This window comes from Vulpes lagopus, chromosome 10 (assembly GCF_018345385.1).
Source record: "Vulpes lagopus strain Blue_001 chromosome 10, ASM1834538v1, whole genome shotgun sequence".
Taxonomy (NCBI): Eukaryota; Metazoa; Chordata; class Mammalia; order Carnivora; family Canidae; genus Vulpes; species Vulpes lagopus.
Window position 1 is genome coordinate 74,545,073 of NC_054833.1, and position 20,823 is coordinate 74,565,895.

Genomic DNA, 20,823 nt, shown 5'->3' on the forward strand with positions numbered 1-20,823 from the left:
AAGAAATCTTTATAAGGAATACTTTTGTACCTCTGTGTAACTACTCTTTAAATTTACACACCAAATGATACAGCACATAAACATTTGGTTCAAACTTAACTAAAGTAGAATAAAACTCTATGATCAGATTACCTTCACAGAACGTAAAGATTTTCTTGAACGCTGGGAAAAATAAAACATGCTAAAGTTTACAGAGATCCAAGCTGCTAAAAAGAACAGGAGCCGATAGACCGAAGCACTCCACAAATACCAAAATAACTGGATTAAGATTTGTTTTGCTACAGGACTTCAGTAGAGTACATTCAATTATGCTTTATATGACAAAACCACTAATGGCAGGATACACTCCAGTAAATGGACAATGACTGGTCCATTACAGAAAGCAGGCATGTAATAAATTCCTCCAAAGCAGAAAACACTCTCTGGGATCCATAAACAAAAACACACACCCAAATTTATTTAAGATAATGTCTAACTAATCAAAGCAGTACTTCATCTATACATAGAATATCCAAAAATCAATGAAACGCAGGAGTGATGAAGAGAAGACACCAAATATAAAATGCCTATTAAGCGACAAAAGAATACAGAAATGTGATCATGCTATGTCTTTATCCTTGCTTGGAAAACCTTAAAAGTGAGTTAAATGAAGAGTAAAAAAAGGCAAATTAATTACTTTCAGTAAACCTTCTCCTTAGAACCAGAACGTTGTAGGTCAAAGACAATACTTGGTACAACAGCCAGGTTTTACTACTGAGAGATGAATTCTCTTTAATGGGGTTTTCAAAATATATTTAAGAGGAAACTGTTTATACCACCAATTTATTAAAATAACTTCTACTGGCACTCTTGAAAAGAATATAGGATAAGCATGTCTTGGTCAGTGTAGAGCTTAAATGTGGGTTGCCATATGCATGGGGCATCTTTCTACTGCACATGGGGGAAGGTTGTAGGCAGGGCCTGGTTCCCTCTGTGGCAATGAAGGCTGGAGCAAGGGACAAACAATATGGCCAAATGAATATAATCTCCTTGAGGGCAGAGACCAACAGTGTGGTATTCTCAACTCTGTGAACAGGGCCTGGTACAAAACAGGCCTTCTTTAAATATATGTTGAATGAGTAAAACACTAGTTGTCAGTCATGCTAATTATATCTTCTAACATATTGACTTTCAGAAAAATGACCATGGTGGAAAAGGTTCTTGTCCAATAGCAGTGCATATTAATTCTGACTGGTAGAGATGCAAATTATTTTAGTCCTGTAGAAAGGATAACTCCAAAGGTGATAGTTTTTATTGCCCTGTAAGATGTTAACTGGTTTTGTATCTAAATTTGAATCTAACTTAATGCAATCTTTCTTTGAACAATTAATAAATATTTCATTCTAATTCTCTCTGAACCAGACTAACCATCTTGTTGATTCCCTCGTTAAGGAGTTAAGTAAATACTGTACATTTTGCATAATTTTATAGGTTACTTTTTTTTTCTTAAATTATACTTTGTCAGTTATGGAAGTCCCACTGAGATGTTCAAGTAGACTCACCTTCCAGAACCAGTTAAACAGTGATGCCTGAAATAATGCAATTCATGAACTGCTTTAAGCCCACATACATGATTTCTTGGCACCCACAGTAAATCCTCAGTAACAACAGAACTTTGGCTTTTTGACTCTATTTCTCTAATTTCCAACCCTATGATTTTGTTTCTGATACTAAGCCAAGTTTGGTTCTGATATGCACTTGTGCTGCAAGCTATTTCCCATTAGTAGCAGCAATAAGTGGAGTTTGGTTTTATGGTCTGACAATTTAGTGGTATTTGAGAATCTATTATATATTGGTTCTAGAGGGATCTATTCTCTATAGGTTGAGCGACAACAGCAAATGTTAGTCTTTGTTTGCCTGTTGGGTGTTTTCTGTATAGCAGGTCTTTTATTTATTTATTTATTTATTTATTTATTTATTTATTTATTTATATTTTTATTATTTTGTATAGCAGGTCTTGAGTCCACTGGAAAGAGTAACTTTTTGACATATATACCAGTGGTTTTGTGCATTTTTATGACTACATTTGTTGTATGGCTAAAGCTACAGGATAGAAGCTGAAAGTGCACTGCGTATCTGAAACTGAGAAAAGCCCTTACTTCTCACTGTGAAAAATATTTCCTTACCTTCAGATAGGTGCTAATAAATTGGAAAAAAATCTCTTTCTGATCCGTTTGTAGAGATTAATAAGCATTATTTAAATCTAATATTTCCAGAGTTTTCTGAAAAATAGTAAAACTAAACTCATATTACCTTAGATATGACAGCCTTTTAATTAAAAACCAAAATCCCTTTTTACAGAAACCACTAACTCAGAAGCATTTTACAATCCAGATTCACAAAATCAAAGTGATTTGGTGATTTACAGGCAGCCCGGGTGGCTCAGTGGTTTAGCACTACCTTAGGTCCAGGGTGTGATCCTGGAGACACAGGATCAAGTCCCATGTCAGGCTCCCTCCATGGAGCCTGCTTCACCCTCAGCCTGTGTCTCTGCCTCTCTTTGTCTCTCATGAATAAATAAATAAAATCTTAAAAAAAAAAGTAATTTGGTAATTTAAATTTAAAAACAGCTATACCTTCTCCCTGATATTCTTGATCTTATTGATGTGGTATATAAAGCAAGCAAAAATATGTAACACTATAAAAATATTTACACCAATGTTGTATGATCTCCACATTCCACATGTCTACACGCTGTTTATGTATATATATATATATATATACACACACACACATATATATGTATATATATATATCAGAGAATATCACAAATTTTACACATGGCAGATAATTATTAGCCAATTGTAAGACCCAGCTCAATGTGGAATATCATGATAGAACACTGTATTACCTGTTTGTGTTAAGAATAATCAAAGAGTTGGGGCACCTGGCTGGCTTAGGTCATGATCCTGGAATCTGGCAATTGAGCCCTGAGTAAGGCTTCCTGCTCAGTGGGGAGTCTCCTTCTCCCTCTGCCCCTCATCCCACTCATGCTCTCTTTCTCTCAAATAAATAAATAAATAAAATCTTTTTTTTTTTTTTAAGAATAATCAAAGAACACATCTTGTAACATTCTAAGTGCCACTATGAGGATCACAAGAAATCATTTTGATCTTTGCAAAAACCTTCATGAAGTTCTCCTTAGCCCCAAGCTCTAGTATGTCTAGAATTCTCACTTGAAATAGATGCATGTCTTCACATCAACCTTATGGAGGTATAATTTACATATAATAAAATGTACTCAATTTAAATACTTATTTGGGATAGGTACGTTTTAACAAATTTAACATGACCGCCTTTTTAGGGACTATTATGTTTGGTGGGAGACAACACTTTCATTTGGGTTGTACATAAAAAGAAAATGAAGAGAACTAACAGCAGGAGACTACTTCTCTGGGAATGAACATCTCCCAGTTGTCTGAGTGTCCATGACTCCTTTAAGACAAAGAGAATATGAAGTAACAATGAAGACAATTTTTAAATATATATTTTTAGGATTATTTATTTCTTTATTCATGAGAGACACACAGAGAGAGAGAGAGACAGAGAGAGAGAGAGGCAGAGACACTGGCAGAGTGAGATGCTGGCTCCCCACAGGGAGCCTGATGTTGGCCTCAATCCCAGGACCCCAGAATCACTACCTGAGCTAAAGGCAGATGCTCAACCGCTGAGCCACCCAGGCGTCCCTGAAGACAATTTTAGAAGGAAAATAAAGAAGAGTTATGAGCAGTAGTTAATATTAGTATATCTATGAATCCTGATGGCCTGTCATTTCACACTCCATGATGAAAAACAGCACAGAAAATGGTGAATTGAGAAAAACAAGAAAAAAAAAAAACCTAGGAATTTATTCAAGACCTGTTTGTGGGTTTTTTTAGGGGGGAGGGTAATTTAGTTTCTTAGTCACACTCTCTTAAAAAAAAAAAAAAAAAGATCTCCAGTCAAAATTTAGATTTCTAGCCTAAACCTCTCCTAGTATTGGTTCCAGGTACTTTTTTTTTTTTTAAGGTTTATTTACTTATTTTGGTGCGTGGGGGCGGCAAGCAAGTAGTGGGAGGAACACAGGGAGACAGGAGAGAGAATCTCAAGCGGACTTGCTGCTGAGCAAGGGCACTCAGGTGCCCTGTTTCAGGTGTTTTTTATTGTCTGTCAGTAATTCTAGAGAAGATGCACTGCCTTCATATTAAGGAGGTAATGCATAAAAGGAATCATTTCTAATGATGATACTTTTTAAAGAGATTTTAAAAGAGTTAATGCAATTTGTAACATCTGACTTTCCAATTTGGGAACATCCCTCTGCCTATGCTCTCCATAGCATCCTGGGCATGCTTCTATCATCATAATTATATTTGTTTATTTCACTACATGTCACATTCATCAGTGCACCTCTTGGAGTAAAGGTGCTTCATCATTCCAGAAGGTAGTATAGTGCTTGGCATGTCAACTATAATCTCAGACAAGAGACATAGTAAAGTACATTTTGTAACCACTGAATACTATAAAGTACATCTTGTAACCACTGGAAACATCATCCTGTAATAGAGCTGCAGATGCTGGTCTCTCATTGCAATCTTAACTTAGTGGTTAGCTTTTCTCTATACCAAGGAATTCAGCTGGACAGTCTTTCAGGAGTTTTGGTATTACAGAGCTCTTACTGGATTTTTTTTTATTTGAATGCAAATATCCTTGCTTTGTATTGAGATTCAGTTTGGTTTAATGAAACAGGCCAAAGTTGATAAGAACCATATATTTATCTTTTTTCCTTCTCAGGATCTTATGTGGAATTATCCTGAATCAACTAAATTACCTTGTCCCCAAAAGTAATTAAATTAGTAACCAGTTTATTCATCTGTGTGTGGTTATTATCAGCAGACGGATATCTTGTCTGCTTCCTTTATATATCCTCAGACCACTGCACAGTAGTAACTGTCACACTAAAGGTTTCCAATAGACACTGATGGATGCTCAGATCTTTGAATCAAGACATGAATTGACAAAATTCCAGCAATAGGATAGGCTAAATATTCTGAGAAATTCATCTTAACCACATAAAGATGACAGATAAAATTTCAAAAATGTGCTTTTGTAACTTGTGACTGAAGCCAGAAACAACCATAAATCCTAAATCATAAGGTAAAGTGGGGCACAGGACCGTGGCACTTGCCCAGAGGGCATGTGCAAATTCCTGGTGACCTGAAGCCAGAGATTTTGTTTTGTTTTTAGGATCCTTTATTCATTCATCAGATATGTACTGTGTGTCAATTAGGTGCCAGGCAGTGTTTTGGGCAATGGAGATGAGGATTATGAGAAAGATGAGCTCCTGTCTTCATGGAGCTTCTTTTCCAGACCCTTTCGGATGCCACATTTTGTGGGTCTTCATATCTTGTCCCCAAATTACTTTAAGGTGGTAGTCACTGAATTCTACATTGTTTGCCTTGCCCCACTAGAATGTAAGCTCCAGGAGGCTAGGCAATTTTTGTCTTTAAAAACTTGTGATATACAGACACCAAAAAGTACACACATTTTAAAGTGCACATCATCACAATCAGGATAATGAATATAATCATCAATCCCAAAAGTTTCTCCATGCCTCTTTTTAATCACTCCTTCCTTGAATCTCCATTCTCTTGAACTACTAATCTCCTTTTTGTCGGCAGAGGTATTATTTTTCTAGGCATTTAATCCCTGTAAATTATGGCTGTTACCTCCAAAAGGCTGATAAAAATTTCTGCAAATAATGACCTGGATACTGTACATAACCAATATTTCTACAAGCAATAATCATGGTCTTCCAGAATCTACATATTATCTGTGTCTACTAACAGTTGCCAAAATTAACTATAGAATCCTGAACATACAGCATATGCTACTGCTAATCTGATTATAATTTATGTGATTAAAATCTGAATTCAAAGAAGGTAGCCAACCAGGTTAAAACACAATCCTATAATGCAGTGAGGAAACTAATAATACGGGCACCTGTGTGGCTCAGTGGTTGAGCATTTGTCTTTGGCTCAGGTCATGATCCCAGGGTCCTGGGATTGAGTCCCGCATCAGGCTCCCTCTAAGGGAGCCTGTTTCTCACTCTGCCTGTGTCTCTGCCTCTCCCTCTGTGTCTCTCATGGATAAATAAATAAATATCTTTAAAAAAAAAAAAAGAAACTAATAATACTTTCCTTACAGTTTTCAAGAACCTTTCCCCGCTAATGTTTTGATTGATCCCTATGTACATGTCTGTAAATAAAGTTTTCCGAAGTGATCAATTCAGTTATAGTTTGGGTTTTTTCCCCCTTAAAACAGGGTGAAATCCACAATGGGTGAAGTTTAACAACAGATTGAACCCACCAACCCTTTGGTTGAAGGGTAAGAAGAAGACAGAAGAGTATTTCTTGGCCTTGGCTTGAGGTGGAAAAAAAGAAAAAAGGTGTTTCATGAGAATTCCTTATAAGCCCAGGCTCCCTCAGGTTGGAGACCTGAATTCATTCTGTGTATGGCTCAAAATTTTCCAAGCCAAAAACCAGGCACATATGAAAATAAAGTGGTCATAGATTTAGTGATATTAGATGAAACAGATGTTAGGGCATTACTAAGTAATGCTACATATGAATAAAGATAAAAATTTTTTTTAACTTGTAGACATCTAATAAATTACTTGAAAAAAATGTAAAATAAAAACTGGAAAATACATAAAAGAGACTAATTTTACTATCTAAATGGGAGATTGTTAGATTACCATGACCCAACACCCCCCACCCCCCAAACCGGTAAATATGTAGAATATCTGAATAACTTCATTAACTTGCTCTAGTGACTTTGTATATAAACCTATACCCATTAACTATTATGCTAGGAGTGCCAGCTGGCCAGTGGGTGCAGTGTGCAACTTCTGATCTCAGGGTTGTGAATTCGATCCCCATGTTGGGTGTAGAGATTACTTAAAAATAAAATCTTTAGGGGCAGCCCAGGTGGCTCAGCAGTTTAGCACCGCCTTCAGTCTATCTAGGGCATGATCCTGGAGACTCAGGATTGAGTCCTGCGTCGGGCTCCCTGTATGGAGCCTGTTTCTCTGTCTGTGTCTCTGCCTCCCTCTCTCTGTGTGTCATCTCTCATGAGTAAATAAATAAACTCTTAAAAAAATATATTTTAAAAGAGAAACTATTATGGTATTCTTTTAAATCATGGAAATACATTTATAATAACTAAGAATGTGATAGGCCATAGGAAGTCTCAACTAATGTAAAAGAATATTACATAAACCACAATCTCTGATTATAATGGAAATAAGTTAGAAAACTATAGGTTTTTAAAAAAACATTCATGTGGAAATTTAAGAATATATTTCTAAACAAATATAGGTAAAAAGAAATCATGTGAGGACTAAAAAAAACTTAGTATTGAACAACAGATATTCAACTTGAAATCCTGGGATATAAAGAGGGACTTAGAAGAAAACGTACAATCATTTAATGATTATTTTAGAGAAAAGGAATGGCTAAAAATTAATAAACTCTACAACTATCTAAAGATTATGGTGGGGTGTGGAGTGAGGAGTAGAAGAAGAAAACCAAACAGAGTAAGGCAATATAAAGATGAGGACAAAATTAAGCAGAACAAACAATACAGAGATGACTAACAGAGTTGAAAAATTGAAACTTCAAATAGAGGAATTATACACTTTGAAACTAATATAATGTTGGGTCATACCCTATTAAAATTTTTTTCGAGAAATTAAGTGAAAATTGCCTTAAAAATTAAGGAAAAAAAGTTAAAAAAAACCAATAATCCTATATTCACAATGAAAAAGAACTATGGACAGAGCATGTATAATTCAAGCTATGATGATAACTTTTATACCAACAAATGTAAAAAAATTAAGTGATATCGATATTCCAAAAGAATCAGTAACCAAAACTGACTTTAGAAGAAACAGAAAATCTGAATATTTCTGTAACAATTAAAGAACTGAATCAGTATTTTTCCCACATAGAAAACACAGGCCCAAAATGGCTTCACAGGCTAGTGTGACCAAAAATTTAAGGAATGAATAATTACTATTTTACACAAATGCTCAGAGAACTGAAAAAGAAGAAATACACATACACATATACACATACATTTTAGTGCACATACATTTTAGTATTTTAGTGCACATACATTTTAGTAGTCTTATATATTCAAAAGCAGATAAAATATTACATAAACGGGAAATTCCAGGTCAATCTCATTCCTAACCACAGATGCAAAAGTCCTAAAATAAATAATGCCATCAATTTGCAAAAAAAGACCATGGCAAAACTAAATTTAATCCAAGAATTCAAGATTGGTTTGATATTAAGAAATCTATTAATGTAATTTATCACATTAAGGGATTCAAGGAAAAAAATTATATACACACCCACAATTATTTCAGTGAATGCAGATAATACATCTGATAAAACTGAAGGCCAATGCCATTCATGATAAAAATTCTTAGCAAAATAAGAATGAAAGGGGATACTTCCTTAACCTGAAGGATTATCTATAAAAACTTAAGCACACATCATATTCAATGGTGAGATGTTAAAAGCAATTTCTTAAGTATTAAGAAGAAAAACACCAAAAATGTTAGCTATTGTTACTTCTTTATTAAATACAATGGAGGTTTTAGTAGATATAATAAGACAAAGATTGGGGAAAGGAGAGAAAAGAAAACTGCCTTTAGAGTGGTTATTACCTACACAGAAAAATCTACATTAGTATTAGAATTTGAGATTCATATTCTCATTAAAATTACTTTATAGACACTTATGGAGGACAAAAAGACAATAGAAGGTTCTACATATAGTATATAAAATATTTAGTAAGTTTACCTTTTAAGGTGGGTTTATGAGTGATTTTTGTTTCAGCTTTTTAGTTTTCCCAGCGTTCTGCATTAGATTATTTTATTTTTTAAAAAGATTTTATTTATGTATTCATGAGAGACACAGAGACAGAGAGAGAGGTAGAGACACAGGCAGAGAGAGAAGCAGGCTCCTCGCAGGGAGCCCGATGTGGGACTCAATCCTGGATCCTGGGATCACAACCTGGGGCAAAGGCAGGTGCCCAACCGTGGAGCCACACAGGCCTCCCTAGATACTTTATTTTATAAGGGAACATGGGAATAATGTTACAAGATGTCAAATAAATTCATAAAAATCAATTTTATGTCTACATACTAGCAAAAAAACAGAAATGCAATTTAAGATACTTAAAAGCAATACAAAATATAAGGGTATCTAGGAACAAAACCAAACCAAAAATTTACAATACCTTTCTGAAGAAAATTATAAAAATTGAAAGACAAAAAAGAATTTAATATACAGAATGATATACCATGTTAATGATTAAAGAGGCTACATAACATAAAGATACAACTTCTTTACAAATTAAACCTACAGATGCGACACATTTCTCATCAAAATCCTCAAAGAGATTTTTTTTGTGGAATTTGACAAGCTAGTTCTAAAATTCATATAGAAAATGAAAAGGACACAAACAGTTAAAGACACTTCTTTTTTTTTTTTTTTTTTTTTTTTTTTTATTTATGATAGTCACACACACAGAGAGAGAGAGAGGCAGAGACACAGGCAGAGGGAGAAGCAGGCTCCATGCACTGGGAGCCTGATGTGGGATTCGATCCCGGGTCTCCAGGATCGCGCCCTGGGCCAAAGGCAGGCGCCAAACCGCTGCGCCACCCAGGGATCCCCAGTTAAAGACACTTCTAAAGAAGAAATATATCAAGGAAATTGCTCTACTAGAAAACAAGCTTTATTACTAGGCTTTAATAATTGAGCTGGTGCAGCATTTGTGCTGGGACAGATGGGAAAACAAAGAGAAAGCTAACAAGCAGATTCCCTCTGATAACCGGAGCGAGGACAGAAGTTGCACTACGTAAGTCAGTAGGTAAAGGAGGGCCTATTTTAAAAACAGTAAGATAGTTATCTTTATGGAGAAAAAAAATAAATTTCATCCTTACCTGATACCATATCCTAAAATGAATTTTAGATTGAAAATCTAAAATTTTTATCTCTAGAATAGAGGTGGGAAAACAGGAATGGATGACTAATTCTGATTGATGGTATGGATGTTCTCTCAGTAGACATTATCTTTGAGCTGCTCTTTGGAGGATAAAAGGAAGAGCAACGTAGGAAATGGATTTCCAAGCTGAGAGAACAGCAAGATCAAAGTCCCATAAACTCCCAAGAGTAAGAGGCATTTCCTGGGCATGGACAATCAGCCCAACTGAACAAGAAAGACAAAAATGATGAGGGACGACTGGTGCTTTATCACATTTTTGCACTTCTATTTCACTATGTTTCTGGCCTTCATCCTGGCCAGAATCAGCTATATTCGCAGGAAGGAAACATTATTAGTGCAGTCCTTCTAGCCTAGTAATAGTTAAAACACCATTCTTATTAATCGCAGCTCAGATAGGCAAAAAGACACCAAAAACATTTTTTAAAGGCGTGAGAGGTTCAAATTACCTTTTCTTTTTTTTCTTCAGTATTTTGATCCTGGTTATTAGCGATTTTGTTGGCCTTGTTATGCGCACTAGGAATGACCTATGACCACACACACACAAACACACGCACAAAAGAAGGAGTAAAACATTTAAATGTTGTAATCATTACATTTCTTAATGTATTTTTTAAACAGTTAAAATCTTACTTAACTAAGTGACTTCATCTAAAAAGTAAAGACATGAGAAGTAGAGTTTAAGGGGAACAATACAATTTGAAAAGTACTACAAGCTAGATAACCCAAAATATTGTGTGAAAGTGAAGATAATGACTAAAATGAAAGTCAGGATACTGATTGTTATCCAAACATCTCATTTCGCAAAATATTTTTAGGAGTGAGCTACATGAATCCCTAGAACATGGATGCATCATTTATTGGCTAGATATACCTTATTCATTATGGTACCCAATTCAAGTATGTTATCTGCACATTGTGCACTCAATAAATATTTCACTATCACTGTTAGCATGAAGATAAATTACAAATATACCTATATCCCTGGATAAAAGCTCAATGAGAGCTGGGATTTAGTGATTTATCACTATATACATAGCACTCAAAAAGAACTTATTACATAGTTGCACTCAATAAATGTTTATACGTGAAAGGAAATAGTTTCATTTCATAGAAATACTTTTAATTCTCAATGGTGCCAACAGCATAGATTGTTTTATAAAAAGAAATGAGTCAAAAAGTAATCTATGAAACATCTTAGGAAAATATAAAATTTTTAGTGATTTTTAAAAAAGGCTTCTCGAATAGTTAACGCAAATAATCTTGGCATAGAATCTGATGACAGACATGAAGGTTGTAAGAAAAAACAAATCTTCTTTCCCAGAAATGTAAAGAAACTGCCTGCCTAGGGATAATTTAAAAAACAAAACAAAATAAAAAACACCTCTGTCTAAATGCAATTTAAGATTATATTTTCTTCACCTCACCTTTAGTATGGAGTCTATAAAGAAATAAACTAATATTGGAATAAATGAGAAAGTTGCAGAAATGTTTCATTTTAATAAAAAACAGCAGGGGCGCCTGGCTGGCTCAGTCGGTAGGCATGAGACTCCTTACATGGGTATTGAGACTACTTAAAGATGGACAGACAGAAAGAAAATAGTAATGACACATCAACATATGTTTAATGTTTTATATGTGAACAGACACTGTGTTAGTGCTTAAGTATTTATTCTTCTATTTAATACACACAACAATCCAAGTCAGAATTCAAAAACTGGTAGGTCTACAGAGATGTATTTCTTGTCCTGAAGAATCTTAAAGGACTTTGCCTCCTTGACGAGCTTGAATTCTTGTCCACACTGTACCTATTTTCTCCTCTGGGAAAAACTAACAGAAGCTGAACAACAGAAGCTCTGGGATGGGACACAACTGCTTTTTGAATAGCCAGAAATACACCTCTGTAAGTGTATCATTAGCAAAATTTGGAAAATCAAAGGCTAAGAAGACTGCATCTTTAATAAAAATAGAAGGCAGCATATTTCTTGTGGAAGAAAAAGCCATATTTTTATATGATCAATATGCAAATATACACATCAGAACAGTTTAGATGCCATTATGAAACAATGGCATTAGGGCAACACAAATGGAATATAGGGGAAAAGAAAGCAACATATAATAATAAATTTAATGAACTGAAGTAATGACCCCCAATTTCAAACAGGTTTGTTTCAGAATGTGGAAAAATAATATAGATGCTACTGTGAAATGTAGTTATGTTAAGTGGAAAAAATTTACCCTGGCATAAAAACTTTCTATAGAGAAGTGTAGTATAAATTATTGCTTCTGCTCTTAAATAAGAATTTGCCAAATAAATCTAAGTGGAAACCAGGAAATAATCTGGAACTTTACCTTCTGAATTCAGGTTCCAGAAATAAAAGTGATAGTCTCGACTGCCTTCTCAATATTGTAAGAGTTAAAAGGATTCCAAAAAGGAATTAAAAAGTGGATTCCCCAAAATGTCATATATGACAATGAGAAGACTCTATTCAGTTCATCACTCTCAATCAGTCTTGGGGGTATCAACACAGTACTAAGACTGGAAGGAATCATATTGCACCACAATACAGCACAGCAGAGCTGCCCTAGTGGGGTGAGACTGCAGACAGGTCAAAATAGAAATGATGCCCCTGCCCTCAGTGCAGCCAAACATCTGTTTGCCCAATTTGCCCTACAAATAGTATTTTCTGTATGCCTTGACATACAAAAGGTTGAAAAGCACTGCATTACTTATTGAAAAGCATTAAAAAAAAATATGCAGGGACGTCTGGGTGGCTCAGCAGTTAACCATCTGCCTTTAGCTCAGGGCATGATCCTGGGGTCCTGGGATTGAGTCTCACATTGGGCTTCCTACATGGAGCGCCTGTTTCTCCCTCTGCCTGTGTCTCTGCCTCTCTCGTTAATGAATAAATAAAAATCTTTAAAAATAAATAAATAAAATATGCAGGTTTTCTACTGTTCAGAAGTGCCTATATTTTGAACAGGTGTCCTCCACTATCAAAAAGAAACCTAAACATTTCTTCCAGTCACAGGGCTTAAGGGTGATATTTCTGCTGCATATTGCAATGTAAAACATGTATCCAGCTGGTGACATCTATGAATCAGAGTTCTAATTCCATACCAAAAGAGCAATTTATTATAGATTTATGGTTAAATATTGCTAGTTTTGAATTTGGAATGTCCAACAGAACATGAACCATGTTTGCATTTTTACACTCTTAACAAATAGAATATGGTGATACCTTCTAGAATGTTTTCATGCCTGACTCCCTTTATGTTGTTCAAAGTATTTTATAAACAAAGTAACTGGCCCAGAAGAGTTAAGTAATTTGTCTCTAAGTTAGCAAAGCTGGTAAACAGTGAATCAAGGAATGGAAAACAGGTCTGACTCCACAGCCTGTGATTTATACCAATGCAGACCAGAATGACTCAACGTTGACCAAAAGACCAAAATCAAAGAAAAATCGTGAAAGTGAAGTTAATAACTAAATCTGTATATAAGTAGTGCTTTTTCTGGGTAAGAGTAGGATCAAAATGAAAATATGTAGAAAAATACATGGAGGCAAAAGCTTGGTCCATAGATATACAGAAATATTTTTTGAAATATATAGAGAATAACATTTTTGAAAATAGCAACTAAAGCTTACTCTTGGAGTGGATGACAAGCTCTGAACAATGAACACCACAGGATTTCCTGCATTCTTAATGGCCTCAACTGCTTCTCTGTGTGAGGCATTCTGCAAATCTACTCCAGAAACCTAAAACACAGAAGTAATTGTATTTCAATTAGAAAGGCTATAGAATTCACATGTATTATCTAGTTATGAGAATAGCCAGAGTCCAATGAATTAGACCAAAGTAAAAAAATAGTAAGACTCACCCACAGAAAGCTTTGTTGTTTTAAGAGAACATATTTAAGGAAAATAATACTCTACCTTCAAGAAAAGTAAGACAAATATCTTAATAACAAAAGCCCTGGTTAAATATAATTATCCAAAATAGGTAGCTCAGTCAGTGACACAACTTAAGAAGCTTCTGAGCTGAGATGCCACCTCTGCCATTAACACAGCACATAATCCTGAGTGGGGACAAGGGAGGATGGTCTGGACTTCTAAATTGAGGAGTATGATATTTCAAGCAAATTGTCCATTATTTCAATTGAACAGTTGAATATTTTATCAAATTATGTTTTAAAAAAGAACCATGAAAATATCTATAGGTTCTTTTTACTAAAAGTGTACTCTGTTCAGTAAATTGAGTTAAGTATAAACAGCTTCTCATAGAAATTTCAGAGAACCTAACTTGCAAACATGTTCATAATCTCCAAAAGCATTCTGCATTTAACATATTTAACAGAACCAATTTTTCAAATTGAAAATGTAACAAAGCCTTGAAAAATCTTGGGGTAGCTTATGGTCACTGTGGCACAAGTTAGGGAGACTGGCTTTAGACAGGAACACAAATATTTCATGTGTTATCCCAGATACAGTCAGAAAAAAAGAAAAAAAAAAAAGATATGGCATGCAGTGAGAGCAAGGGGAAGTTCCTTTTTGACTGCTTCTATTTTCTCCGTGAAATACAAAACATGTACCATTAACCGAGATTAAGATTGAGGAAGGCAGTTTAGGAGGTGTGAAGGAGTTACCTCTGGAACCAGGAGAATGAAACACCCATGGAAATATTACAGGATTGCAGGAGAGAACTAAAGAAGAGAGCTTGAGAGCTTGAGAGCTCAAGAGAACTTGAGAAGGAGCCCATGAGTTTAAAATGAGACCAGACAGCATAGCTGGTTATGTTCTACAGCCATGCTGGGGACCTGAAATAGGCAAAGAGCTGCATTTAACTTGGATGTGTTTTCCCCAGACAAGTTCAGTAAAAGCAAAGGGGATCCAAGTTGCTGGAAGTGATGAGGATGATAGTCACTGAAGCAGGGCAGAGTAAGGAGAAAAACGAGCTTATTCAAGAAAAATTGTTTTAAAGATTTCATTTATTTATTCGAGAAACAGAGAGAGAGAGGCAGAGACACAGGCAGAGAGAGAAGCAGGCAGAGAGAGAAGCAGGCTCCATGCAGAGAGCCTGACGTGGGACTCGATCCTGGGTCTCCAGGATCACGCCCTGGGCTGAAAGCAGGCGCTAAACCGCTGAGCCACCCAGGCTGCTCAGTGAGCTTATTCAAAGCTGAGGGACACAGAGGTAAGGGCACTAAGGTAGGAGACAGGAGCCTGGTGTGTGAGAGGGGTCTAAATGCAGGGGAGTATAAAGCACAGTGGAAGAGGGAGAGTGCAGAGAGGTGGTCAGGGAGGCAGCTGAAGCCACACGACTGAGAGGCCATGGCAAGAACTTTGGCCTTTGATTCTAACAGACATCCACAGGAAGGTTTTGATGCTCTGTAAAACCTCTTTTCCCATATGAACTCAGGAAAGATATGAATAGTAGTAAACGAATATAGAAAAAAATTTAAGTGAAGCTTAAAAGCCATCACAACAGTTTGATAAAGCACTTTTTAAAAAATATTTTTATTCACAAAAGATACAGATACAGAAGTAGAGACATAGGCAGAGGGAGAAGCATTCAACAATAAGAGAAATAGGGGATCCCTGGGTGGCTCAGTGGTTTAGCGTCTGCCTTCGGCTCAGAGCGTGGTCCTGGAGTCCTGGGATCAAGTCCTGCATCGGGCTCCCCACAGGGAGCCTGCTTCTCCCTCTGCCTGTGTCTCTGCCTCTCTCTATGTGTCTCTCATGAATAAATAAATAAAATCTTTAAAAAACAAACAATAGGAGAAATAGAAACTATAGAAGAACATCTTCCAGTAATAACCAGCTTTTGTTTCCCCAACACAGATTTCCACAGGGTTAAATGGGAATCAGTGAAGTTGGGAAGTTAGGGAAAAAGTGGAATTCTGTTATATTAACAACAGAAGTATAATCTTAGATTTTTCTCAGCTTTAAATTGATAACCCTAGAAGTATATCCATTCACACAGGTAGGATCTATTTCTAAAAATGAAATTAAATTCTAACTTTCCAGTTCAAAGAATTCTTAATAGAGACCTAGATCCTTTATGCAATTGTTTCAAGGCGGTGAGAAATGAGTATTAAACTTTATTTAAAAACAAAACAAACGATGACTGCTTTTCACTAGAAAAAAAGTAAACAATGACACAGTGTGCTTGACAAAATAAATCTTAAAGTGTTAATATTTCAAATCTGCTGTGAATTTAAATAAATTGTTAAATCTGAGATGAAACAGTGGGTTCTTATTAGTATATTAAAGTGATGATGGATTAAGTGAGAGAATACTTTGTATTCAATTAACAGCAGAGAAAGATGAGGGGGAAAAAATCACAAAATTTAAAAAGATAAAACAATGAACAAGCCAATTAGAAGACAGGCAAAAGCCATGCACAAACATTTCACTAAAGAGGACAGGTATAAACAGCATGAAAAGTTCTTAATCATTAGCCATTAGGGAAACTCAAAACAACAATAAGAAATCACCACCTATGAGAATGTCCAAAATGAAAAACAGTGACAACACCAAATCTTGGTGAGGATGTGGAGAAAATGGATCACTCACATATTGCTGGTGGGAATGTAAAATAGTACAGCCATTGTGGAAAATATGTGTTTTCAAAACTAAAAATAGACTTAACCATACAACCAGCAACTGCGTTCTTGGGCATTTACCTCAGACAAATGACTTATTTTCACTTAGGAACTTGTATGCAAATGTTTATAGAAGTTTTATTCATAATACCAAGAACTAGAAACTACCCAGGTGTCTTTACTTATATTTATATTTATATTTTTAAGATTTATTTACTTAAAAGAGAAATGATGAGCATGTGTAGTGTGGGGAAAGAAGAGGGAAAAAGAGAATCTCAAGGAGATTTCTTGCTGAGCACAGAGCCTGATGCAGGCTCATCACACAATCCTGAGATCATGACCTGAGCTGAAACCAAGAGTTGTCACCCAGGTGTCCCAACCCAGGTATCTTAAAATGGGTGAATGGTTAAACTGTGGTACCCACATCATGGAATACTATTCAGGCATAATAAAAGGTAATGAACTATTATTGATGGACACAACAAATTAAATCAACTTCAGTAAAATTATGTTGAGTGAAAAAAGCCAATCTCAAAAAAGATGCAGAATACATAATTCCATTTTTGTGACAATTGTGAACTAACATAGTTATAGACATAGAGACATAGATTAGTGGTTGCCAGAGAGAGGGAAGGGATGGGGGGATGTTGCGGGAGAAGAAGGATGGCTGTAGAAGGTAGTACAGGGGAGTCTTAGGGCGATACAGCTGAGTTTCTTGATTGTGGTGGTGATTTTGCAAGGCTACACACGTGATAAAACTTAGTAGAGCTATAAAAACATACACGGTCATACACCAGTGCATGTATAACTGGTGAGATTGAAATAAGGTCTATGAGTTGTGTCAATATCAGTATTTTGGTTTTGCTATTGTACTATGGCACATTAACACTGGGGGAGGCTGAGGGAAGAGTAATGGGACTTCTTTGTACATTTCTTTATAACTTCCTATGACTATTTCAAAAAAAAGTTAAGGAGTTGGAGCACTGGGTGGCTCAGTGATTGAGTGTCTGCCTTTGGCTCAGGGCATGATCCTGGGGTCCTAGGATCGAGCCCCACATCAAGCTACTACCCACAGGGAGACTGATTTTCCCTCTGCCTACGTCTCTGCCTCTCTGTGTGTCTTTCATGAATAAATAAATAAAATATTTAAAAAAAAAAGAAACTTAAGGGGTCTTTAGATTCTGTGCCCTTTAAATTCTGCTCTGTAAAGTCTACCACAATGGATTTACCCCTTCTCCTATAGAGTCTAGGAGGATGACCATGGCTATCCCACTGACACATATTTATAAAATGTAGAGCTTGTTACAGGGGATATAGCCAATAATATTGTAATGATATTGTATGGTGACAGATGCTAACTACACTTGTGGCGAGCATTGTGTTATAGGATTGTCAAATCACTATGTCGTATACCTATCACCTACAACAACAAGTTGATTTAACACTGTATGTCAACTATACTTCAGTTTAAAGAAGAATATTAGAACTTTTTTAAATGATGAAAAAAATAAGAGTTTGTTAAAGGCTATTGGAGAAACATTCTGTAAATTGTAAAATTGTCTTTTTAGGTCAGCTGAGCCTTCGTATCTCATAAAATTATACAAACAACATACAAACTAGGGCATCAAAAGAAAATACACCAGTTGTATACACACATAATCCAACAAATGAATCAAGGACCTCAGGTTAAATGATTACAGTCTTAAAGTATGTTTCAAACTTAAAGTATGTTTTAACATCATTTACCTCAAGTATTTTATCTCCAGTTTTAAGAGCATTTGTTTTTCCTGCTGGACTGTCTTCCAAAACTTGTTTGATAAATATACCTTTAAGTTCCTCTCCATTCTTCAGGCGTTTTATAACAGTTTGTCCACCAACAATACTAATACCAAGAGATACGTTGGGTTCTCTAAAAATCTCAACACTGTAAAAAGAAAATAAATTCACTTATTAACAAGTTAATATAATTTGTTGGGTTGTCACTGTGTTTGACTTGTACCATAATCTTGTGACTCATATTTTTCTTGTGACTCATATTTTATATTAATATATTTTTACAAATGTTATCAAAATTATACCTAGTTCTGAAATTATATGACATTATCAATAATTCATGGCACATGTGAAAGCTTGAATTTGGAAAAAGATTTCTAAAACAATAAATACCTCTTAATATTCAGAGATTTTGCTAGGTCTTAATGTTCCCTTTTCCTATCACAATATATTTTCTATAATTAGTTCTTTTAATCTATATATCCATAACATTAGCAAAGAATGGGTGAAGGAAAAAACAAATGGTGAAAAAAAATCAAGAAAGTAGTATTTTGGTAAAAAGCACAGACTTTCACAATAAAATAAATTTGCAACTTTGCCCAAGTTGCTTTTTTCCAATCAGCAGTTTAACCTGTGGTTCTTTAAGTAGGGGACAGATTTTACTCTTAAACCTGCAAGGTTCTCTTTTCCTCCAACCCTCCACAACACTTTTTAAAATAAACTATGGAATAAAACTTGCCCTTCAACTGGTTATGAATTTTGCTCAAACAGCACAGATGTGGCGAACAATTAACTGAAATAAGAAAGTAGTTCAGAAAACAGCTCCCAAGACTTTTTTTTAAGTTTTTTTAAAGTTTTTTAAGTTTTCAAAAGTGCAAGAAGAAAACAGACAATGTGGGTGGGTACTATGGAATTAATAAAGCATACAATAAAGAAAGAGCAGCTAAAGGAAGACTATTATATTCTGTTAGTCCAAGGCACAAACTTGGACTAACACAAGAGGAGGAGGATAGAGATAAATGAATACATGACAGAAGCCTCAACTACTGTTGCTGTGTATTTAAAAAAAAAAAAGAAAAGAAAAGAAAAAGAAAAAGAAAAAAAAGGAAGAAATTTCACTGCATTCAAGGCAGTGATGCAATTATAAACACTTAATCCATCGGTTACATGGACATCTGTAAATTGCTTTTTCTGAAAAAGTACGATAAAAACTTTCCATTTAATGTTGATTATAGTCATTTTGCCTGACTAAAAATCCCTAGATAAGACAAAATGAAACTGAAATTTAGGCCAGCCTACATGTGTATCATGGCAATTTCTCAATCAGTGCATGTCCAAATGACACTATAAAATTAAAGAGCAACTACTTGTGTTCGCCTACTGAGAAAGCCAATAATGTCATCAACATACATTCTTGGTGGACCCCAGTGGCTGAAGTTTGGAGTTTCTTCTCCTTCACCCTCTTCTCTTTCAGGTAACTCACTACGGAGAGAGAAAAGAAAAAATACGCACACAACTTGTAAAACACAGTGTTGTATTCAAGGTTCTTAGAAACTCTTGAAATTAATCTATATATAGCTAAATAGTTCTTAATTTTTAAGCTTTAAAATATTTATGTCATCAGTTAACTACCCTTACTAGCAAAAACATATTGCTTTAATGTTCAACTTAATAAATATCCACCTACCACAAGAAAATCATAGAATTTATAGAAACATTTTCATTGGTGACATTCGAGGTGCTATTTTATAAAAATCTGTGTTTGATTTGTACAAATTCACATTTGATTCTCTATCAATATAGAAAATATTAGGAGATATATTCCTTAAAACTTGGTCCAGATTGACCAGTGAAGAGAATACTTCAGCATAAACCAACATCAATAGCTGAAATGGCTAAATGGTTGGTAAGCACAAATGCTCTTTCTAGATCTGCTACCCTGGCCCTAAATAATTCCCTTGTCATTTGTATACCATGAATGTTTTGTGTCATCATCCATCATTTTGCAGTCTGCAGAGAGATTTACTTACGATAGATCAAATTCGATCCTCCCACCTACCACTACCATACTTTCACCCACTGAGTTATGTTAGTATGGAAAAAATAACATAAAATGCTGAATTATAGAATAGTTACAAAAGTAATGCTATCGAAAAGGGCAGGTGCTTTACATACATTATCTGGAGGAGTCATCAGGAGTCCTAAGCTCCAGTCTAACCTATACTATCAAATAGATGTGTGACTCTGGACCACCAAATGAGACCATAGGTCTGATAGAATAAATTGTATTACTCTCTACAAAAATGTGGGCACTACCTCTTCTGTTTCATGTTCACAGAAACCCTGTGAAGCAA

At 35.3% G+C, this 20,823-nt stretch overlaps 1 protein-coding gene across 5 annotated transcripts in view; it reads right to left on the bottom strand.

The window, feature by feature from the left end:
- The window catches only part of PATJ (PATJ crumbs cell polarity complex component), a 359,628-nt gene that overhangs the window by 198,851 nt on the left and 139,954 nt on the right, over positions 1-20,823 (bottom strand). For all 5 annotated transcript variants that reach the window (XM_041770677.1, XM_041770680.1, XM_041770678.1 and 2 more), the window contains exons 23-26: positions 19,880-19,951; positions 18,443-18,620; positions 13,740-13,850; positions 10,542-10,619 (exon numbers count right to left, since the gene is read on the bottom strand). In XM_041770677.1, the coding sequence (XP_041626611.1) occupies positions 10,542-10,619; positions 13,740-13,850; positions 18,443-18,620; positions 19,880-19,951 (439 nt within the window). The remainder of the gene's footprint in view (positions 1-10,541; positions 10,620-13,739; positions 13,851-18,442; positions 18,621-19,879; positions 19,952-20,823) is intronic.